At 35.8% G+C, this 17600-nt stretch overlaps 1 protein-coding gene across 1 annotated transcript in view; it reads right to left on the bottom strand.

Moving 5' to 3' along the window:
* The window catches only part of LOC142083555 (sodium channel protein type 2 subunit alpha), a 56853-nt gene extending 45662 nt beyond the window's left edge, over nucleotides 1-11191 (bottom strand). Inside the window, exons 1-6 of the mRNA XM_075153100.1 lie at nucleotides 11058-11191; nucleotides 9262-9580; nucleotides 5982-6100; nucleotides 3345-3434; nucleotides 1461-1589; nucleotides 888-979 (exon numbers count right to left, since the gene is read on the bottom strand). Coding sequence (XP_075009201.1) covers nucleotides 888-979; nucleotides 1461-1589; nucleotides 3345-3434; nucleotides 5982-6100; nucleotides 9262-9528 — 697 coding nt within the window. The 5' untranslated portion in view covers nucleotides 9529-9580; nucleotides 11058-11191. The remainder of the gene's footprint in view (nucleotides 1-887; nucleotides 980-1460; nucleotides 1590-3344; nucleotides 3435-5981; nucleotides 6101-9261; nucleotides 9581-11057) is intronic.
* Between the last annotated feature and the right edge of the window lie 6409 nt (nucleotides 11192-17600).

The following is a 17600-nucleotide window of genomic DNA, read 5'->3' as shown; positions in this document are numbered from 1 at the left end:
AGTGTACAGAAAAAAAATATACCAAATAGGTTCTTTATGCCAAAACAAGTGATTTTATTATTCATGCTATATCTCAACCCTACATAGAAAAGCATTGTTTGCTTTTGCTGATGCTTCTTGCCCAAACCTTCCTTATATAAACCTTTTAAAAAGCATTCTGCATTAGTAAACCCATTATAAAGACATTATAAGTGCATATTTGAATGATATCCTCATAATAATCTTTTTACAATATAAGAGGGGTGATGGTTTGGAGAAGAAAGTCATCTTTAAAACAATACCCCATGCACGGCCCATGCTATCCTTTAGAGTTTAATTTTTTATATGACTTAAAACTGAATTAAGTTGCTATATCAAGTGCCTGCAATAAATGATAAAATTTGCATCAGTATGAAAGCTTAAAATTAACTTATATTTAAAACATGTAAGGAAAGCTTGATGTCATAAGATGCAAATCACATAGGCTGTTTACTGCAAATATCTCATGCAAGAATCTGTTAAACTCAAAGGCTGATTTTTTTGAAAAGAAAATACAACTAATATAAGAAAAGCAAGAATCAATTTAAATAAAATTACATGTCTTGATTCCTGCTTTTTTATTTTATTAACAATGTGTAGCAAACAAGGCATATGGTTTAAAAACGTGAGTACAGCCTTTGCGGAACAAAAGTCAGCCTCAGTGTTTAACCTAGCTCTCACCTGGAATGACTGATATTGTTTTCAAAGCTCGGAGAACTCTGAATGTTCTCAACGCTGAGACATTGCCCAGGTCCACAAACTCTGTCACATATCTGTAATAGGGGAGTTCACACACAAACACAATGACAGCACACAAATAACAGTTGGAGATACGAGGGGCCTAACACCTTACACCAACTACTTCTTACCTGGGATTACAGAAATAGTTTTCAAAGCTCTCAATACTCTGAAAGTTCGAAGAGCTGAAACATTGCCTAGGTTTACAAATTCTGTTACATACCTGTAGAATTAAATCACAGTTATTCAGAATTGAGGCAGACTTTACCCTGTTTGCTTGGGTCTTTGATCAAGACCTCTTCACCGTTCACTGTATTTTGCCTGTTATAAATATGCTTCTGACCATAAAATTAAGTTTTATCAAAATAAACCACATTGACTTGATGTTTGAAACCTAATTTGGTCAGTTTATAGCAAGAAGTCAAAAGGATTCCTTTAATTCTGGTATGCAGAAAGGAGACAGGATATGAACAGTTCAGGCTGATGGCACTCGCAATCCTAATGGGCTGGCACACCATGCTGGCCTCTGCAGCACATGCTTAGTTAGAAATACTAAAATGTGTAAAAGAGGTAGAAGAAACATATTGAAACCACAGGAAGTCCAGGCTCCAAATGTTCTGGCTGACAAAATATGAGGCAATTTTTAGTCACTAATTTCATGCTATCAGAAAGATTTTTTAGAAAAAAAAAAGTAGAAGACTTACGCAAATGTAATGACAGTGAAATCTAGCCAATTCCATGGGTCTCGAAGAAATGTAAAATCTTCTAAACAGAAGCCCCTTGCAAGAATTTTAATAAGTGATTCAAAGGTATAAATTCCAGTGAATGTGTATCTGAGGAAAATATGCAAGACAGAGTTTATAGAAACACATATATGTTATCATTACACATTATGCTCTCTAGTTGCTTTACTCTCATCATCTTTTTTTTAAGTGGCATAAGAATTTAATGGAAGTTACAACCAACTTTAAACATCTGCAGAATTTATACCATAAGGAAGAAGGAGGAATCAAATTATGATTAAAAGACTAAATGACAACCCATAGCTTAAATTCAAATTCTATAATCTATACCAACAAGACAGTTGCAAAATTCCCAGTTACTTCATTGGTGCATGTTTACGTCCAATCTGAATCCATGTTATAACCAAACACACAGATGGATTATGTTAGGATTTCACAAGTTGCTTCCAGACTAAAAGCTTCTTTCTTCAATGTTATTTTTATGCTGAAATGTTACTTAGTACCATGAGCTGGCAATGTGCCAACCTTAGCCCTCATTGACTTTGTTACAGAGTAGGTGTATCCAGTACTTCACCTTCAGCAAGACAGGCATAGTACTGGAACGAAACGAGTGTTTTCAGATGCAAAATCCTGTGCAAGAACAACCAAAAATATTTATGAATGCCAATAAAATTCAGCTACTTATTTTGACTAAAAAATGTGTTTGAAATGTAAAAAGTAAAAATATTGAATTCTGGCATCTAAGTAATTTCAATTTTCTATCTCCACAGGATGTCATCTTGAAATTTAGTTTCATTTATATCTTTAATGGAAAAGAATTCAAATTAAACTGCTTAAAAGGCTTGAAAGGTTTTCAGACTTGAGCCAACCTGAAACCAACTTTCCAATGTGAATTTTTTCAGTTCAATTACTAAACCAAAAATTTCTTTCCTGCAGAACTTTACTCACAGATGAGAAGGACTTCTGTTGTATATCTAAATGGCACAATATAATGACATGAAGAAATATTCAAGCTAGCTATCTTTATTCATAAATATTTACTATATGCCTGACATCCCGAATACATATATGTTCATATTGAACTAAAAATGAGAATGCCTCCACTGATTTTAATAGCCCTATGATTTCACTTTTGATTACTGCAGATTAAACAGGTACGTATCATCCAAAGCAGTTAGGAATGAAGAAGAAGCAGAAGCATAAAATGCTATTGCAAAAAGGAAGCACCATGAGGAGCAGTGTTTCACACTGTGGTCTATGGCCTTGGAACTATTGCAAAATATGCACCCATTGTATATCAGCACCAAGCAGTTGACATCATATTGGACCTTTTCTCTTCCTATGGGAAGAATAGCCAACTACTTAAACACTTTTTTAACAGCTTATTTTTCATACAAGCTTTCCATTGTTAGATTGTTTTTGGTAAAGGAAAACTGCACTATGGTGAACATAGCCATTCGTTAGACGATCCCTTTATCTGTAACGGTTATCGCAATAGAGATGGAAGAGCGTATTTCCCCACATTCTGGCACAGACATAACATAGAATGCAGTGGAAAATATTTATAATCCACTTTTTTGCATGGTCATAAGACTAGCTTCTCTTCTTACATTCCCCATGTAGTACTGCAAACAGAGGATGGACATTGAACAACTTGTAATAAGGGAAATGTTGTAAAATATAGGTATTTAATATTACATAGAAGAAACTAGCATCAGAATAGTTGCTGAAAGGATATGCCAACAAGGTAGCTGCTGCCAGTGGATGCCATCCTAATATAAAATAATTTACAGCAATTTATATCAGATTACTGAATATTATTCATAGAAAATCCATTTAACTTACTCTACATTCTTTGTCCAGTCTGGAGGGTTACTCATGGTCATAAATACACAGTTGGTCAAAATAGTGCACATGATAAGCATGCTGAATAATGTAGGTTAAGAGTTAAGGAATGTAAGCCGGAAAATCTCATAAAAAGAGTATCAAATAACACGCTGCTTTGGCAGATTTCCACTATCAGGAGCTATTTATCCCTCTGCTGCTCTGTTAACACTCAGGGAAAAGCCCTGCATATGTTAAAGCTTCCACAGTCGCTGCTTTATAGCTAAAAGAGAACAATCACATACTAAAAATTAGAAAATCTGAAAGATATTAAAAAAATCCCAACCCTTAATTTTAAGAAGGCCTTAGATGATTTTTTCTTTTGAATAAAAATGTGAAAGTTTAAAGCAGTAGCTTCTAATTTAGTAGACTAATACAAAAAGCCTTTGTTTTGGATAATCTAGACAAATCTGATCTACTTCATGCATACAAAAGAGTGAAAAATACATATTCTTCACTTTTCTTCTTTTATGTTTCACCATAAAATTTGGCATGTATCAAATTTTTGCATATGATTATAATACAGATATTGAAATCTAGTTATCACATAGTAGGAGAGAACATAGGGAAATTTTAGGGAGAAAATTATTTTATTATCGTTTGCTTTATATACGGCTTTTGTAACATAAATGTTGATGGAGGGGAAGGCAAATTATATTCTCAAAAAAAGAAATCTAAAAAGAATTCCAGAACAGGTCCAAGTCATAAATAACTTCATTGATTTTAACAGAACTGCTCTGGATCTACAACCTTTCACTCTCAGGACTGATGACATTCTTCATTCTTCTTAGAAATGAAAATACAAACACCAAAATGAAAACCACATAGATGATGCACAAAATGTCCACATGATGGCACCATCAACTAAAACAAGAAAGAGGACAAAGCTCGATTTTGAGAACAGCTTTAGCTTCTGTAACTAAAATGCAGGTTCACACGGTGCTCCTAAATAGAAATCCGAGTATAATGGGGTGGGAAGTACTGCGAGGTTCCCCTCACGAAGTTTTCTTTGCACGTCTACATTAATGAAAAAAAACTTCAGGTGACAGTAAATACCTCTGCCTTCTGAACTGTCAAACTACTATGGCATTACACTCAACAATTCTTCAGGTTTTCTGCTCAGTAAATATATTTCAAATCCTTTACTCAGAATCTAGTTTCTCACTATATAATTCATATATGAACAGAGCAGAAGAGAAAGGTATTTTAAAAACCATAAAAAATAATGCATTATAAGAGTGTTTCACAAGCCTGTATTTTACATAGGCTTTCAAAATTCTTTTGCTGAAATGGAATTGCAAATCCTCACTATTCCTTCATCAGTGGAGAAATAACTAGAATATACCTTCCCACAATTTTAAATGTTTTTTAGCATTCTGACTTTGGTGACTCTAGCTCTTCATCACCATTTCAGTCCCATGATCTTCCATTATTCCATGTAATTGAATAATGCTCTATAACACGCTAAGGAGTGTCACATAATTGACAAATAATTATTTGTAGTGACACCTGTAGCAAGCAAATACAAAACAGGCTATGTAGTGTCATGATTGATTCTGAAGTCATTTGTAGCCTAGCCATTGATAACAACATCCAACACACAACAACCATTGTAATTACCAGACTTCCATTATACCAAGATTTTAAAAAATCCTTTCAAGATTCTACATGATCTTAGGATCCCTATATGTAATGCTACACAAAACTGCTTTCAGTGTGCTTATGTTAGACTCCTGTAAAATGTAAATGTGCAAATATTTGCATTTGTTCCTTAAATAAGCAGACTTGCTGAAGTCAATGCATTCATTGCTCGTTATCAGCATTTGGGATCAGACCAGTGGGATGCCTATTATAGTCAGCTATCAAAACACTGAAAAAGACAAAATAATAGGTAAGTCATTATGATCATTTAGCTTTGCAAATCTCTATCTGCAATGTGGAAATCTCACAACCTGCTTGACTGAAATTAAAACATCTACAGGATTACAAGTACATAATGCAATAACGATTAAGAAATAAAATAGACAGGTAAGATACATATAGGACTGAGAACATATAATAAAACAAGAAATCTAAGCTGTTTTATCAACCTATCCTTCTGCAATTGTGATCTGAATCAGAAAATGAAAAGGAATAATGAAACCATATTTTCACTAAATATTCATGCAAGCACAAACCTGGGATCAAAGATTTGATTTTTAACACAAAGTGTCAGTGAAGAACTGAAAGTATTTTAAGCAGTGTATGTGCAGTTTATGAAAAATGTGGAGGAGGGGAAAAGATGAAAAAAGATGTGATGATTATACGAAAAATAAGAGGGAAGGGAAAAAATAGATGGGGAAAGAAAAAAGACAGAGGAAGAAATTGCAAAGGACGATGACTGGTTGTCTGACTTCTAATATTACTATATTAAGATCCAGCGATGAACACAAATGTAAGAAGGGAATAAGAAAAAGAACAGAAGACAGAAATAGTAGAGAGAAGAGGGACAAAGCACTATAGATCATATTGATCCTGGGACATGCGCCAAAGAATTATTTAAATACTAAGTAACATCTCATTCACTACAGTTTTAGACTAACCACTTGAAAAGGATATGAATGTACCAAAATCTTAATAGCTATTTTTCTAAGAGGATTGAAAGGAGTTAACATGTACAGGGCAGAGGTGGCACTGAATCGGAATATTGCCTTCCCTTTATTCAATACTATAAAGGTCTGGAAAAAGAAACACAGAATGAAAAATAGCGTTTAAAAGATACCAAGTTACAAACAAGTTACAAGTTCAAACTCAGAATCATTTTTATTTCATCATTAATCAAATTTGGTCAAACTCTTCTTCCATTTACACCTCCCCCAGAATCACAATCCCCTTGTCCAGTTCACACATAGTAGAGTCCAGTCAAATTACTGTAAATATAATTGCATGAAAACATTTGAATAATTGATTTATTTAGAAATCATGAGTAATCCTGATATAGCTAGCTAGAAAACAAAGACAGATATATAAGGTACAAATGTAATATTTGAATGATCAGTATACTTTTTGTACCTTATAATATATACACTGAGGTACATGACTTAAAAAAAAAAAAATGAGAGCCATTAAAACTTCAACATTCCCTGAATCAAATAACCAGCATCAATTATCACATCAAAGTACTACAACAACACTACTATAAAGTGATCTAAATTTCAAGAGTGATCTTCATGAAAATAAGGAAATTGAGAGTGTTCAATAACCAGTTTTTCAACATAACACTAATGAACTGGATAGTTTTTGCTGTACTCTAAGAAAAGAATAATATATTGCTTCTCTTTTCAACTATTTCTTGTGAGAGTTTCATGCCTGCAGTTCTGTCTATTTTTATGTCATGCTTTACTTTTACCTAATACAGAGTTCAATAATCCATATATTTTCACTCTCTCTCCACAATTTCAGCAATAACTCATGCATACTGCCAACATTAAAAAAGCATTTATAAATGTAATAGTTTTCTTAAAACCTGGGAAATAAAGAATAAAGCCTTTATTTAACATGCAGTAAGTTTTAAAATTATTTAGATTTCCATACATTTGGGGAAATTCCTATCTATTTCTATCATGTTTTCTTTCTACACATGGGTGAAAGTTCATGCTCATTGAAGGTAAGTGGATCTAGCCAGCATTGTGGCAGCCCTAAAAAACCCAAAGGGAACAGAAGCCATGCAAACCTGGAGCACTGCCAGCAGCCATGATCTGCCTCAGCTGGAATCAGAGGGCAGCATTTGTAAAGATTATGCTCTACTTTCTGAGCAGGTGTGCCAAATACAGCAGCTGAAATCCTGAAAACACAATGCCTCCCCCTGCCTGAAATCATAAATTTCAGCTCTTCCAAACTGAACATATTTGCATTCCCAGATACCCATTGATTCTCAAGCCATTGGTCCTTTATTGTAGGGGAGAAAGGATTGGTCTGTAATGTACTATCTTTGCTACAATTGCTTTTCAACTCTATTACTATTCTTCCTGGAGTTCAAGAAAATCTGCCCTCAAATTAGAGTTTTTCAAAGGTTTTCTTTTCCCTTTACTCTGACAAAATCTCTGATGAAGCATCATTTGTGCAATGCTGACTCATCAAGACATATAAAAAATTAAAATGGAGCCTGACGTAAACAGGAATGTTCAAAGATATGCAAAGAACACTACGAAAAATAATAGGAAAAATTATGATTGCAATGCACGTATAGTTTGGAGTCTTACATCTCCCACTAGAAACCACCATGCTTTTGGAAACGATCAAGAGAACTGCTATGCATTTCTCAATCAGGAACAAGCAATTCAGCACGATTTTACTTCACATCCACAGTCAATTGCAGAATTACTTTTCTAGTTTCCAAAGCATGATAATACGTGTGCTAACTTTAGGATTCCAGCACTGAATTTAGATATTTACTATTGCAGAACTGGGAAAGAAGGAAGGAAAGGGATCAGTACTTTGACGCAAATTCCATTTGCCTTACTTCCAGACTTCAACAGGGTAAATCACTTGAGTAAAGGGAAGAGAACATGATATTTAATTGAAAACCTTGTTTTCAAATTTAGCTCACAATTCTCCTTAGCATGAATTGAGTTTTAGAAATTCTGCAATGAACATTTAAGGTACAGCTGATTTTTTAAAGCTGTTCTCTCTGTTTAGTTTATCATGGTATGCCTATATTGTTATTGTTTCAACATATTAGTGATGATGCATACCCCTAGTTCTTGCAGGAAATATCTTCATTTGCATTTTTTTCACTTAGTTCAAGTTTGACTCCTAAAAGTTCTTGGGGGTTTTCTTCCTTTTTCTTTGAAGTAGTTTTTTTGTTTTCATTTTTTTTTAAATTCATTTGTTTTTATTCACTAGCTAATTTCCACAGGAAAAAAAAGAAAGCACATGAAAAAAATTATGAAGACACACACACAAAAAAATGCAGTAATTTCTTCTTTACTGGTAGAATAATGATAGTGCAATACAAATTATGCCAAAATCTGAGGGACTGCAATTCTGGAGGAAACCCAAGGCCATCTGGTCAAAAGTCTTAAGTTCAGCACTTTTGTGCTTGGCCACAACAGTTGTTGTTGTTACTTCAAACAAAGAGAAAATATGTGGGTTTATTTTTTAAAAAATAACATAAATGAACATATTTTAAATGAACATATTTTTTAAATTATGTAACATTCTGTCGACACTCCAAGAGGAATTCCTACCTCCTCTATTTATTTCCCTCTTTTAAACACCTCCTCTTTGATAGCAATCATAGAACAATATAAATCTGGATATGAAAAATTTTTCACCCAGACTATCTAAGTTGGATATATGATGCCTCTACAGAGTACAAAATGGAAGAGGAAGATCTTCGGAATATCCTGAGAAATTACCTTTACATACTTCCCTATCCTTCCCAGCAACAAGAGAATGCAACCTAGGCTTTCCGCGTGACGGTGAAGAAAGCTAGTGAGAAGGTGTCTAGCTACCTTTGAGATGGGTTTCATAGTGAAGATCTGCTCCTTTCACATCTATAATACAGCAATTAATAAAATAATAATTCTAAAGATAACCCCTGTGCTACTTCTTCAATTCTCCTGTGTGTAAAACACTGGAAGTTACAAATTTCAGTAAAATACCAGGTATATTAAAATAAACCTAAATGCATCTCTACCTACAGACCAGGTCCCACAAACTTCCATTGCTAACTTCTTTTCTTATAATTGAGATTTCTGCCAATGAAATCCGCTGCCGGGAGAATATATACTTTACGAAAAGACCGGGTCCAAAATACTGGAAATACTATGTCTGTGAGAGGGTTCCTTGTATTTTAATCTTCTTAAAGTCTGATAGAAATATACAAAGCACTTACTTTTTTATTGATATAATATGGGTCCAGGTCTTCCAAGGGCTCGGACACCATTCCTGGAGGTATGTCACCGTAAATAAACGGAAGTGTCTTTCCTGCCTCCAAGTCGCTATTTGGCTTTGGGCCATCTTCATCGTCATCATCTTTGCGTTCTTGTTTGGATTTTTTAGCTTTTTCTTCATTGACACGCTGCTCAATAGCTGCAAGTGATTCTCTTGTGAAATAGCGGAAGCTGTCAGGTCCTGGTGGTACCAGCACTGATTGTGCCATCTTTTCATCCTGCACCTCTTAATTACTGTTTAGCCTCTCTCATAAAAAAGTGCTAAAAATATAAAATACACAGAAAAAATTTAGAGTAACACAAATAGCTACAAACAATGTAAAGGAATATACCTTCATAGAATTTTCTGTGGGACATCTTGTTAAATTCAGTAATTATCATCCAAGAGGGGGCTGCTATGAAATGGATTTTTTCATTTGTTTTTATTTCAAAACAAACTATTTTCATTTGCAGCTGGCCTCTTAGAGTTGTCTTGAAGGTATCAATTCTTAAAACATTTAGTTTAAAATTCACTTAGTGCTTGTGATGATAGATTGCCAATTCTATAGACTGTATAAAAAAATGTCACATACTATGTAATAATATCTTCTTGCCTTTATCAAGGGTAATGCTATCCATTCCAGTGAATAAAGTAGGAGATACTTTCCACCACGTTCAGTGTGAGCGATCAACAGCTCTGAAGTGTTTCTGATTTGGTGTTGAGGAGTGAGACTCCAGACAATTCACCTCCTTATTATCCTGAAAGCTGCACCTTAGACCAACCCTCCCTCTAGCCAGAAGGACCAGAAATGACTCCTAGAATCCACTACTGCCATGTAAGGCCAGAGGGATCAGTTGAAAGCACTCTTCAGGTACAAATATGCTGCCTTTGCAGAGCTGCCAGCTCAGGAAACAAGATTCAGGCATAAGCACCTGTATTCAGATCCCCTGCCTGGCAACACACTGTGCACTGGAAGAATTGCTGAATTAAACAAAAATTATCTTTAATCATTACATACTGCACTTAGATCTTTTACATCTGATACCATATCAATTGTATATATTTTTCACAATTTTCACTAACAAGAGCAGAACCATCTCTTCTTAATGTCTCCAGACAGTTCAGTTAAAAAGAACAAGTGAAAAATATTCCCAATGCAAATACTTTGATCTGAAATCATAAATGGGATCTCTGGTGTAGCCTTCAAGAATTTTTCTCAAGAGTCCTTCTCCTGAGTAAGCACATTAAAAATATAGCAAATGCAATAAAAAGTAAAAACTTCTGAGTAAGACCCAAGAAACAATTATCAAATTAAAACGATACAATGGTTAGAATACAATCAGCATGATCCTATTCTACTGTCTCGCTAAATACATATACCCCAGCACAGCTGCAACAAATTCATATTTTTGAAGCCTGCTAAATAATCTGCAACACGATGCTTTCTCCTCCTTTTCAACCATATGCACATAGCCATTTACACCTACACAGACATCCACACACATCCCAACTCCTGCAGGTCTCCCTATGAGCATGCTCTTGCATTGCAGGCAAATGCATCTGGTGCATTCTGTCATGGACGGTCTGTAGCAAACTGCTGCTGGAAGCTGCACTGACTAGTAGCAGCAGAAGGGTTAATTAGGAAAATGAAAGTGGTCCTGCTGCAGAATCCTGTTAGATTTTATTGTTAATTACGAAGAAAAAAAAAAAGGCATAATCCTGTTTTACTACTGCAGGAAAGAATTAAAAATTCATTACCAGTGAAGAATCTTGCACTTGTGTGGGTTTGGAATGGCACCAAGGAAGACTGCAGCTAAAATTCCATCATGTCTTTTCCTTTTTCTTTTTTTTTTTTTTTTTCCTCCTTTTTCTTTTTTTTTTTTTAAAGTCTCCTTTTACAGACCACACCTAACTTCCTGCTGAAGGATCCTGGTTATTGAAGTCAAATCTGGCATTTCCTGTGCGAGCCTACTAGGTGCTATAACTCTTATTGCCACTAGATGGTACTGATATACATCCATAAATTCTTGTCAGAAATGGTAAAGAATTTTTGCATGCTCGAACACTTGCTTAAACTGAGACTCCGCGACTAAAATACACGATTTTATATAACCAGCCAGGTCTCAGGGTTCTAAAAAATTCTTTTGAATATATAGCAGCTACTGCTGCTGAGACCATAGCTGTTAAAACTGTGAAGGTGACACAGAAAGTAGGAGGGATAGCAAAGTAAGAGAAATAGAAAAATGGAGGTTGCACAGACAGTGTACAACCAAAGTAGTTCCTGAGACTAGATTATTGGCAGTCTGGATTATTTTAAACTATAGCTTGTATCAGTTTTCTAAAATAAATTTATACAATATATTTGATATGTATTCTTTCCAAATCCAGGAAAGCCAGCAATGAGAGGGAAAGATGGCAGTTTTGACTGTTCATTGCAGTGGTGAATTCCTGTACAGAAATCACCCACTGTAGCAGGAAGCAAGACTAGATGATCAGGAGCATTGTAAGCCCCTCCCATGTGGCAAATCAATAAGACATCATCTCTGGGCACCGCTCCACCTAAATGCCATCCTACCACTTTTCACCCTCCTGCTTTCTCTGTATTTTCTGTGCTTACTGATTTTCATAGGTTTTCTCCCGCTGCACTAATATAACTTTTTTAGCCTCTCTCTTTCCCCACCATCAGCCTTCTCTGCATCCCTCCTACTCTCACACGTACCCAAATCTTTTTCAAACTTTTCAAGCAACACATTCCTGTATCTATAGATTCAGACCTTCAGGCAGTCATTTACTTCTGTCCCTCTGCCATCTCCTTTCCTTCAGCTGCGAAGAGGACTAAAGAAGCTGTGGAAAGTAATAAAAAGCAAAGGATCACTCTAAAGTGAGAAAGGTTGGAGAAGGAAAGAATACAGTAGCTGAAGAAACGCTACTGTGGCTTTGAAAAAAGAACAATGAAGACGTGGAGAAGAATTAAGAGGTGGCCTAATGAGTACCAGCTGATTCAAGAACAGAAACAGGTGAAGGGAATTGTGAGCAGACATGTGATCGTTGCCGGAAGGAAGATATAAGAGAGGCAATGGAGAGAGACAAGGGGGAGAGGCGCAATGGAGAGAGAGATGGTAGGGCTGCCCTGTTATGATAAAGGCTGTGCATGTATGCTACAACATGAAGAGAGGGACAAATATTGATAATCTGGTTCTTTGGTAATTGTGGTGAGAGAATGAACAGTTTGACTGGATCAAAACAGCGGTTTTCAAATTTTCAGCAACTAAGAAAAAATGTGTCGAATGAGAAACATAATTTAACCACATCAGATGTATTGATTTGGTTTTGAATCGTTTAAACGTTACACAACATTTTAAAATAATGTTAAAATCCTGTTTTAGAAAAGTCTTTTATTTGGTAGGGTTTTCTAATTTCACAAATGATTCAATGAAATCAATAGAAATTTTGCAAACCATTCCATGTAACCACTTTTTTTTTTTGTTAAAAAGCTTTGGATGAAAACTTCTGGCTGGCTTTAACTAGGACTGTAGTTTACTTGGAGCTTCTCTGCAGTCTCAAAATAAGAGGATTATGAGACTGCACAGATTTACAGACGGGGTAAAGGAGCTTCTAACTACAGAAGTATTTTGATTATTTATATGTGTGGATATGTACAGATGTGTTTATGCAGCTGCTTATGAAAGTTACAATAAACCAAGTACCTGAAAAGCTGGGCTAATTCACACAATATGGAAAAGGAGCTTCATTCCACCATTAATGGTATATTAAGTTAAAGCATCTGATTATTTGTTTCCTATTGTATGGGTCTGAAATTACCTAAGATCTCAATTTGATTTCCACCAGTGCTATACAATCTACACGCATAGTGTTAGGAAGGACAGTGAAAAGTAAAGACAAAAAGGAAATAGCCAGTGGGACATTGTATTCCATTGCCTTAGATGCTTGGATCTACAGCCTTACTAGGCTGTAAGGTGAAAAGAACAACAGTTTTAGAGAGACAGAATAGACAGGAAATGCAATATGATCTTTGCAGTCTAAAAGAGAAGTATATATACTTCCAAAGAGGAGACCACAGCAGTACATCTAGAGAAGCTAGTAACATTCCTTAAAATATGTTAAAATAATTAGAAACTACATAGCTATAGTAAATGTAACAGATAAAATTAGTAGAGATAGGAAGGGAAAATTATCAAATCAAATAGCAAATATCAATCAAAAACCAATCCAATATAACCCACATTTAAAAACTATTGTTCAGACATGGTCAAAATTTACCTAAAATATAAACATAGAATAAGAAGAATTCTGGTAATAGGTAATTTCTGACTGCTGTCTAGCTTCCTACTTACAGCCATGGTACCTTTTATGAATAATTTTATCACCAGTGGTATCCACCTTCCCACTACTATAGCATATCTGAAAGCTTGAAGTGGACTTTGCCTTTTAATCATTTGGCAAAACACTCACGGCCCATGTAAAGGGTAGAGTTCAAGTGTTCAATGTCATATGTAAAGAAACTCTACATGAGAATGAATGATTTTTGACAGGACAGAGCCGAGACAAACTTCTGAGTCTTTTCCTGGCTGTCTAGGAGCCCTTCATCTACAGACAATCCTGATTAATAAAATCAGAAGGAAAGCAGATTACCAGCTTCTCCTCAGAAATCTGTAAAAATTAACTGTCTTTGTTCAATGTTAAAGCCGAGAATTAAAATGCACAAGTGGCACCTTGCCATCATTCTGTGGCTCTGTGATCCTTTTACTCTCCAGCTGTGTGTTCCTTCACTATATTAGCATTGTCCCTAAGTGCATGACTTTTCATTTATAGTTCTGAATTTCATCTCATTCCAGTAACACCAGTCATCAAGCTCATCTAGTCCTTTCTGTGTAATAGGTTGCTCCTTCTTTGACAATGCCTCCCAACTTTGTGATAGGAGCAAATTACATTGGCATATTTCCACTTTCTTTGCTGAAACAATTAATTAAATTTTAAATAAAATCTGTTCCAAAATTATAATGGTGATGAGCATCTTTGACCAAAGTGTAGGTTACTGTGGTATTTGCTGTAGTTTGCAAAATATGTTAATACTACTCTAAGAACTTTAATTTTAAAAAAAATCTGAAGTTTATGCTCTAAAATGAAATCGTATTTTTTGCATTTAAAGAGCAAAGGGGGTAAAAGAGGGAAAAGGGAGATTTCTCTTCTTGTAAATAGTATACATTTAATCAAATACACTGAATCTAAAGAAATGTCACCTCTTCCCCCCATGCTACTTAAAACACTTACTATACTACTAAATTATTCATGGTGATCTATATGACTGAAAAACATGTTTGCTAGCTTTGAAGATGACATGAAACTGGAAGGGCTACAGGAGGACAGTATTAGAATTTAAAATGTCCTGAGAATAACAAAGTGGTCTCAAAAAATGATGCAATTCAAGAGATACAAGTTCTAAGTTTTATATTGAGGCAAGAATAAATAACTGAAAAATTACAGGATGAGGAACAAAACACCACCAATAGCTCTGCGGGAAAAGATCTAGAGTACTTACTGCATCACAAACCAAGCATGAGTGAAAACTCTCAGTCTTACAAAAAAAAAAAAGCAACTACTTGGGATTTATAAACTTGTGAAATGATCTTCTACTCTTCTATTTGGAGCAGTGTGTGCAACTTGGGTCCTACGTTTCAAAAAATATGGGGGCCACCTGGAAAGAATTCAGACCACAGCAATACAACCATAACTTATCAGAAAACATCCAAGGAATTGCGGGATTCTTTCTGTCTTAATTTTACATTGAAAAGATCGATGGAAGACATGATGACAGTCTTATGTCTAGAAAGCTCGTCCAAAGGAAGAGGAGGAATTTGTTTTCTTTTTATCTGGCATATAGGCAAAGAGATTGTGGGGTTAAACTGCAGCAAGAGGGATTTGTTAGGAAAACCTTTTACCAGTGAAAATGGAGAATGAACAGAGTAGACACACCACAATCATTCAAGGGCTTTAAGAAAGGCTAGGCCTTGTAAAAAGAAAGATCGGTGATGAGTGTGAGATTTGTAGCAAAACTGATCAGGATGAGACTCAAGAAACTTGTAACAGGCCCTCACTGTTTTAGGGTCTTAATAAGTGTAGGTTTCTCATTGTTTTGTGCTGCTCCATCTGTTGTGTTTCTCCCCAGGCCTCAAGGGAGCAAGAGCTTATTGTTTATATACAGAAAAGCAGAAAAGAAAGGGGGTTTGATTTCAGTCACTGTTGGCTGAGAAAGTTCTTGAAGAGTCAATGGGGTGCAGGATAGAAAGAATTGACATCACATGCAGGAAAGTCCCAAGGACTTCTTTACAGAGAAAGAGATGAGAGTGCCTAAGGAAACATTGGTGTGGAACAGGAGAGATCTGGCCCCAGTTTCTCTTTACTCACCTCTCTCTGCTTCCAGTATTTTCCCTTTCCCCTAGCCTGACAAAAAGAAATTAAAACAATCAAGTTTAAAAGAGCCATTTCATAGTCCTTTCTCTTACACCTCGCATCACTGCTATTCCTACACATGGGTAAAATAAATGCTTGAAAAAACCCTGTTCTGTCTCAAAGGGCTATAGCCCTTCTGGATGTGTCAGCACCCCATGGCACTGCATGAAAGATTGTATAACATGCGAGTGCCCTGTCTGAAGGTGGAAGGTTTACAGCTGGTGTAGTATCTCTGCTAAGATTTATAGTCTCACCAGTCCACTGCTGAAATCAGTAGACAGCAAATAAAAATCAATTTTCCTGTGCTTGAGGTTTGTGTGTTTCATACTATGCTGCATTGTATGTTCAGTAGTCAGAGCTCTGACAGAGGTCTCTTCATACAATATCTATGTGCTGAATTGTGAGATTTGAACAGTAGGTGTTTCTATACAACAATTTTTTCCAAACAGCTCTTAGAAGAGCTATATAAAAATACAGCTTTCTACACATTGTCCAACATTTTAAATGGATGTGTAACTAGCAAGTCACCTTTGAAAATGCAGTTTCTGAAAATCTTAAACCAATATGAGACGGTGCTGTCAGAAGGGACAGCTCCATTCTCCACCCACTCTTACCCTGGTCATTTCCCACTGTGCTGGCTTGAGCACTTCTGCACCTCTGGATTTTAGCCAGATCAGCTCACTGGTCTGGCTGAAAATTACAAATAAGTGGCTGGATTTCAGCCACATCAAAGAGCTGATCTATCACACTACAGAAAAGAAGTTAAGAGGCTTAATATGTCCTGTCACTTTTAGAGTGCAAAGGACTAGCTGACTATCTACAGTGTCTTCCAAATTTTAGTGTTTCTCCTAACTGCAAAGCTCAATAGGGCTTAAGGCACCAGAGTATGAATAAATGGATCTTCAATGCTTGAATGCTGGAACTGAACAGAGCTCTAACAATTGTACAGTCAACAAATACTAGCACAGATCCTGTACTTGGTATAGAACCCAGTATAGGTAGGATAAAAAAGCAAAAAGGTTTATTAAAATGCCCAACCACTAGCAAATCACTACGGATCAAATTGGGCTAGCATTCCATTACAGCAGGACTGCTCTTCCAAGATCAGGAGGTGACCAGGATCACCCTCTGCCTTTCAACATAGACATCATGACATCAGGACAGCATTTTATGCAAAATGTGCGGCAAGGATCTTCTAATGTGAAGATAGGTATACAAAGACCTCTATTGGGAAAGTTTGGGGGTTCCTTCAAATCAATTTTCTCACCCTTTTCAAAACTTATTTCAGGGCACTGCCCATAGGGCTATGGCAAGATGTACTCCAAGGAAGTATGAAAAATACATTGGTAAAAATCAGTTGAGCACTATCTTTACTTATTGTTAGCCAATAACTGGCAATGACTTGCATTTGGTTATAGCTACATACTCCATTTTCCTCTTTTCTCAGAAATGGTCTCTGAACATTGCCGATTTTCAATCAAATGTCAGTGAATGAACAAAAAATATATTTGGTTTTCCAGCTAAGAGGCCCTTAAGTCCTTCTTTCTAGCATTAGATAATTTGGTTTTTTCACTTGATGAAAATACCATTCTTAACTTCTTTTTTATATACATTGAAATAAGCTTTCTGCCTGACTCACATGAGCTCCTTCAGTGCTCCATGACCAGAGGAACAAAGGGCAATTCACACCTGAGAAAGATTCAAAACAACAGTTCAAGTTTCCCTTTACAAAAACAGAAATATACTGACTGTCTCCAAAGCAAACAGCAATGTGGGAGACAAAATAATGTGAGAAGAGCATTCACCAAATCCCTAATGAAGCTGGTTAAG

Source organism: Calonectris borealis, chromosome 6 (assembly GCF_964195595.1).
Source record: "Calonectris borealis chromosome 6, bCalBor7.hap1.2, whole genome shotgun sequence".
NCBI lineage: Eukaryota > Metazoa > Chordata > Aves > Procellariiformes > Procellariidae > Calonectris > Calonectris borealis.
Note: the sequence above shows the minus strand (reverse complement) of the source record. Positions and strands in the feature narration are given on the sequence as shown.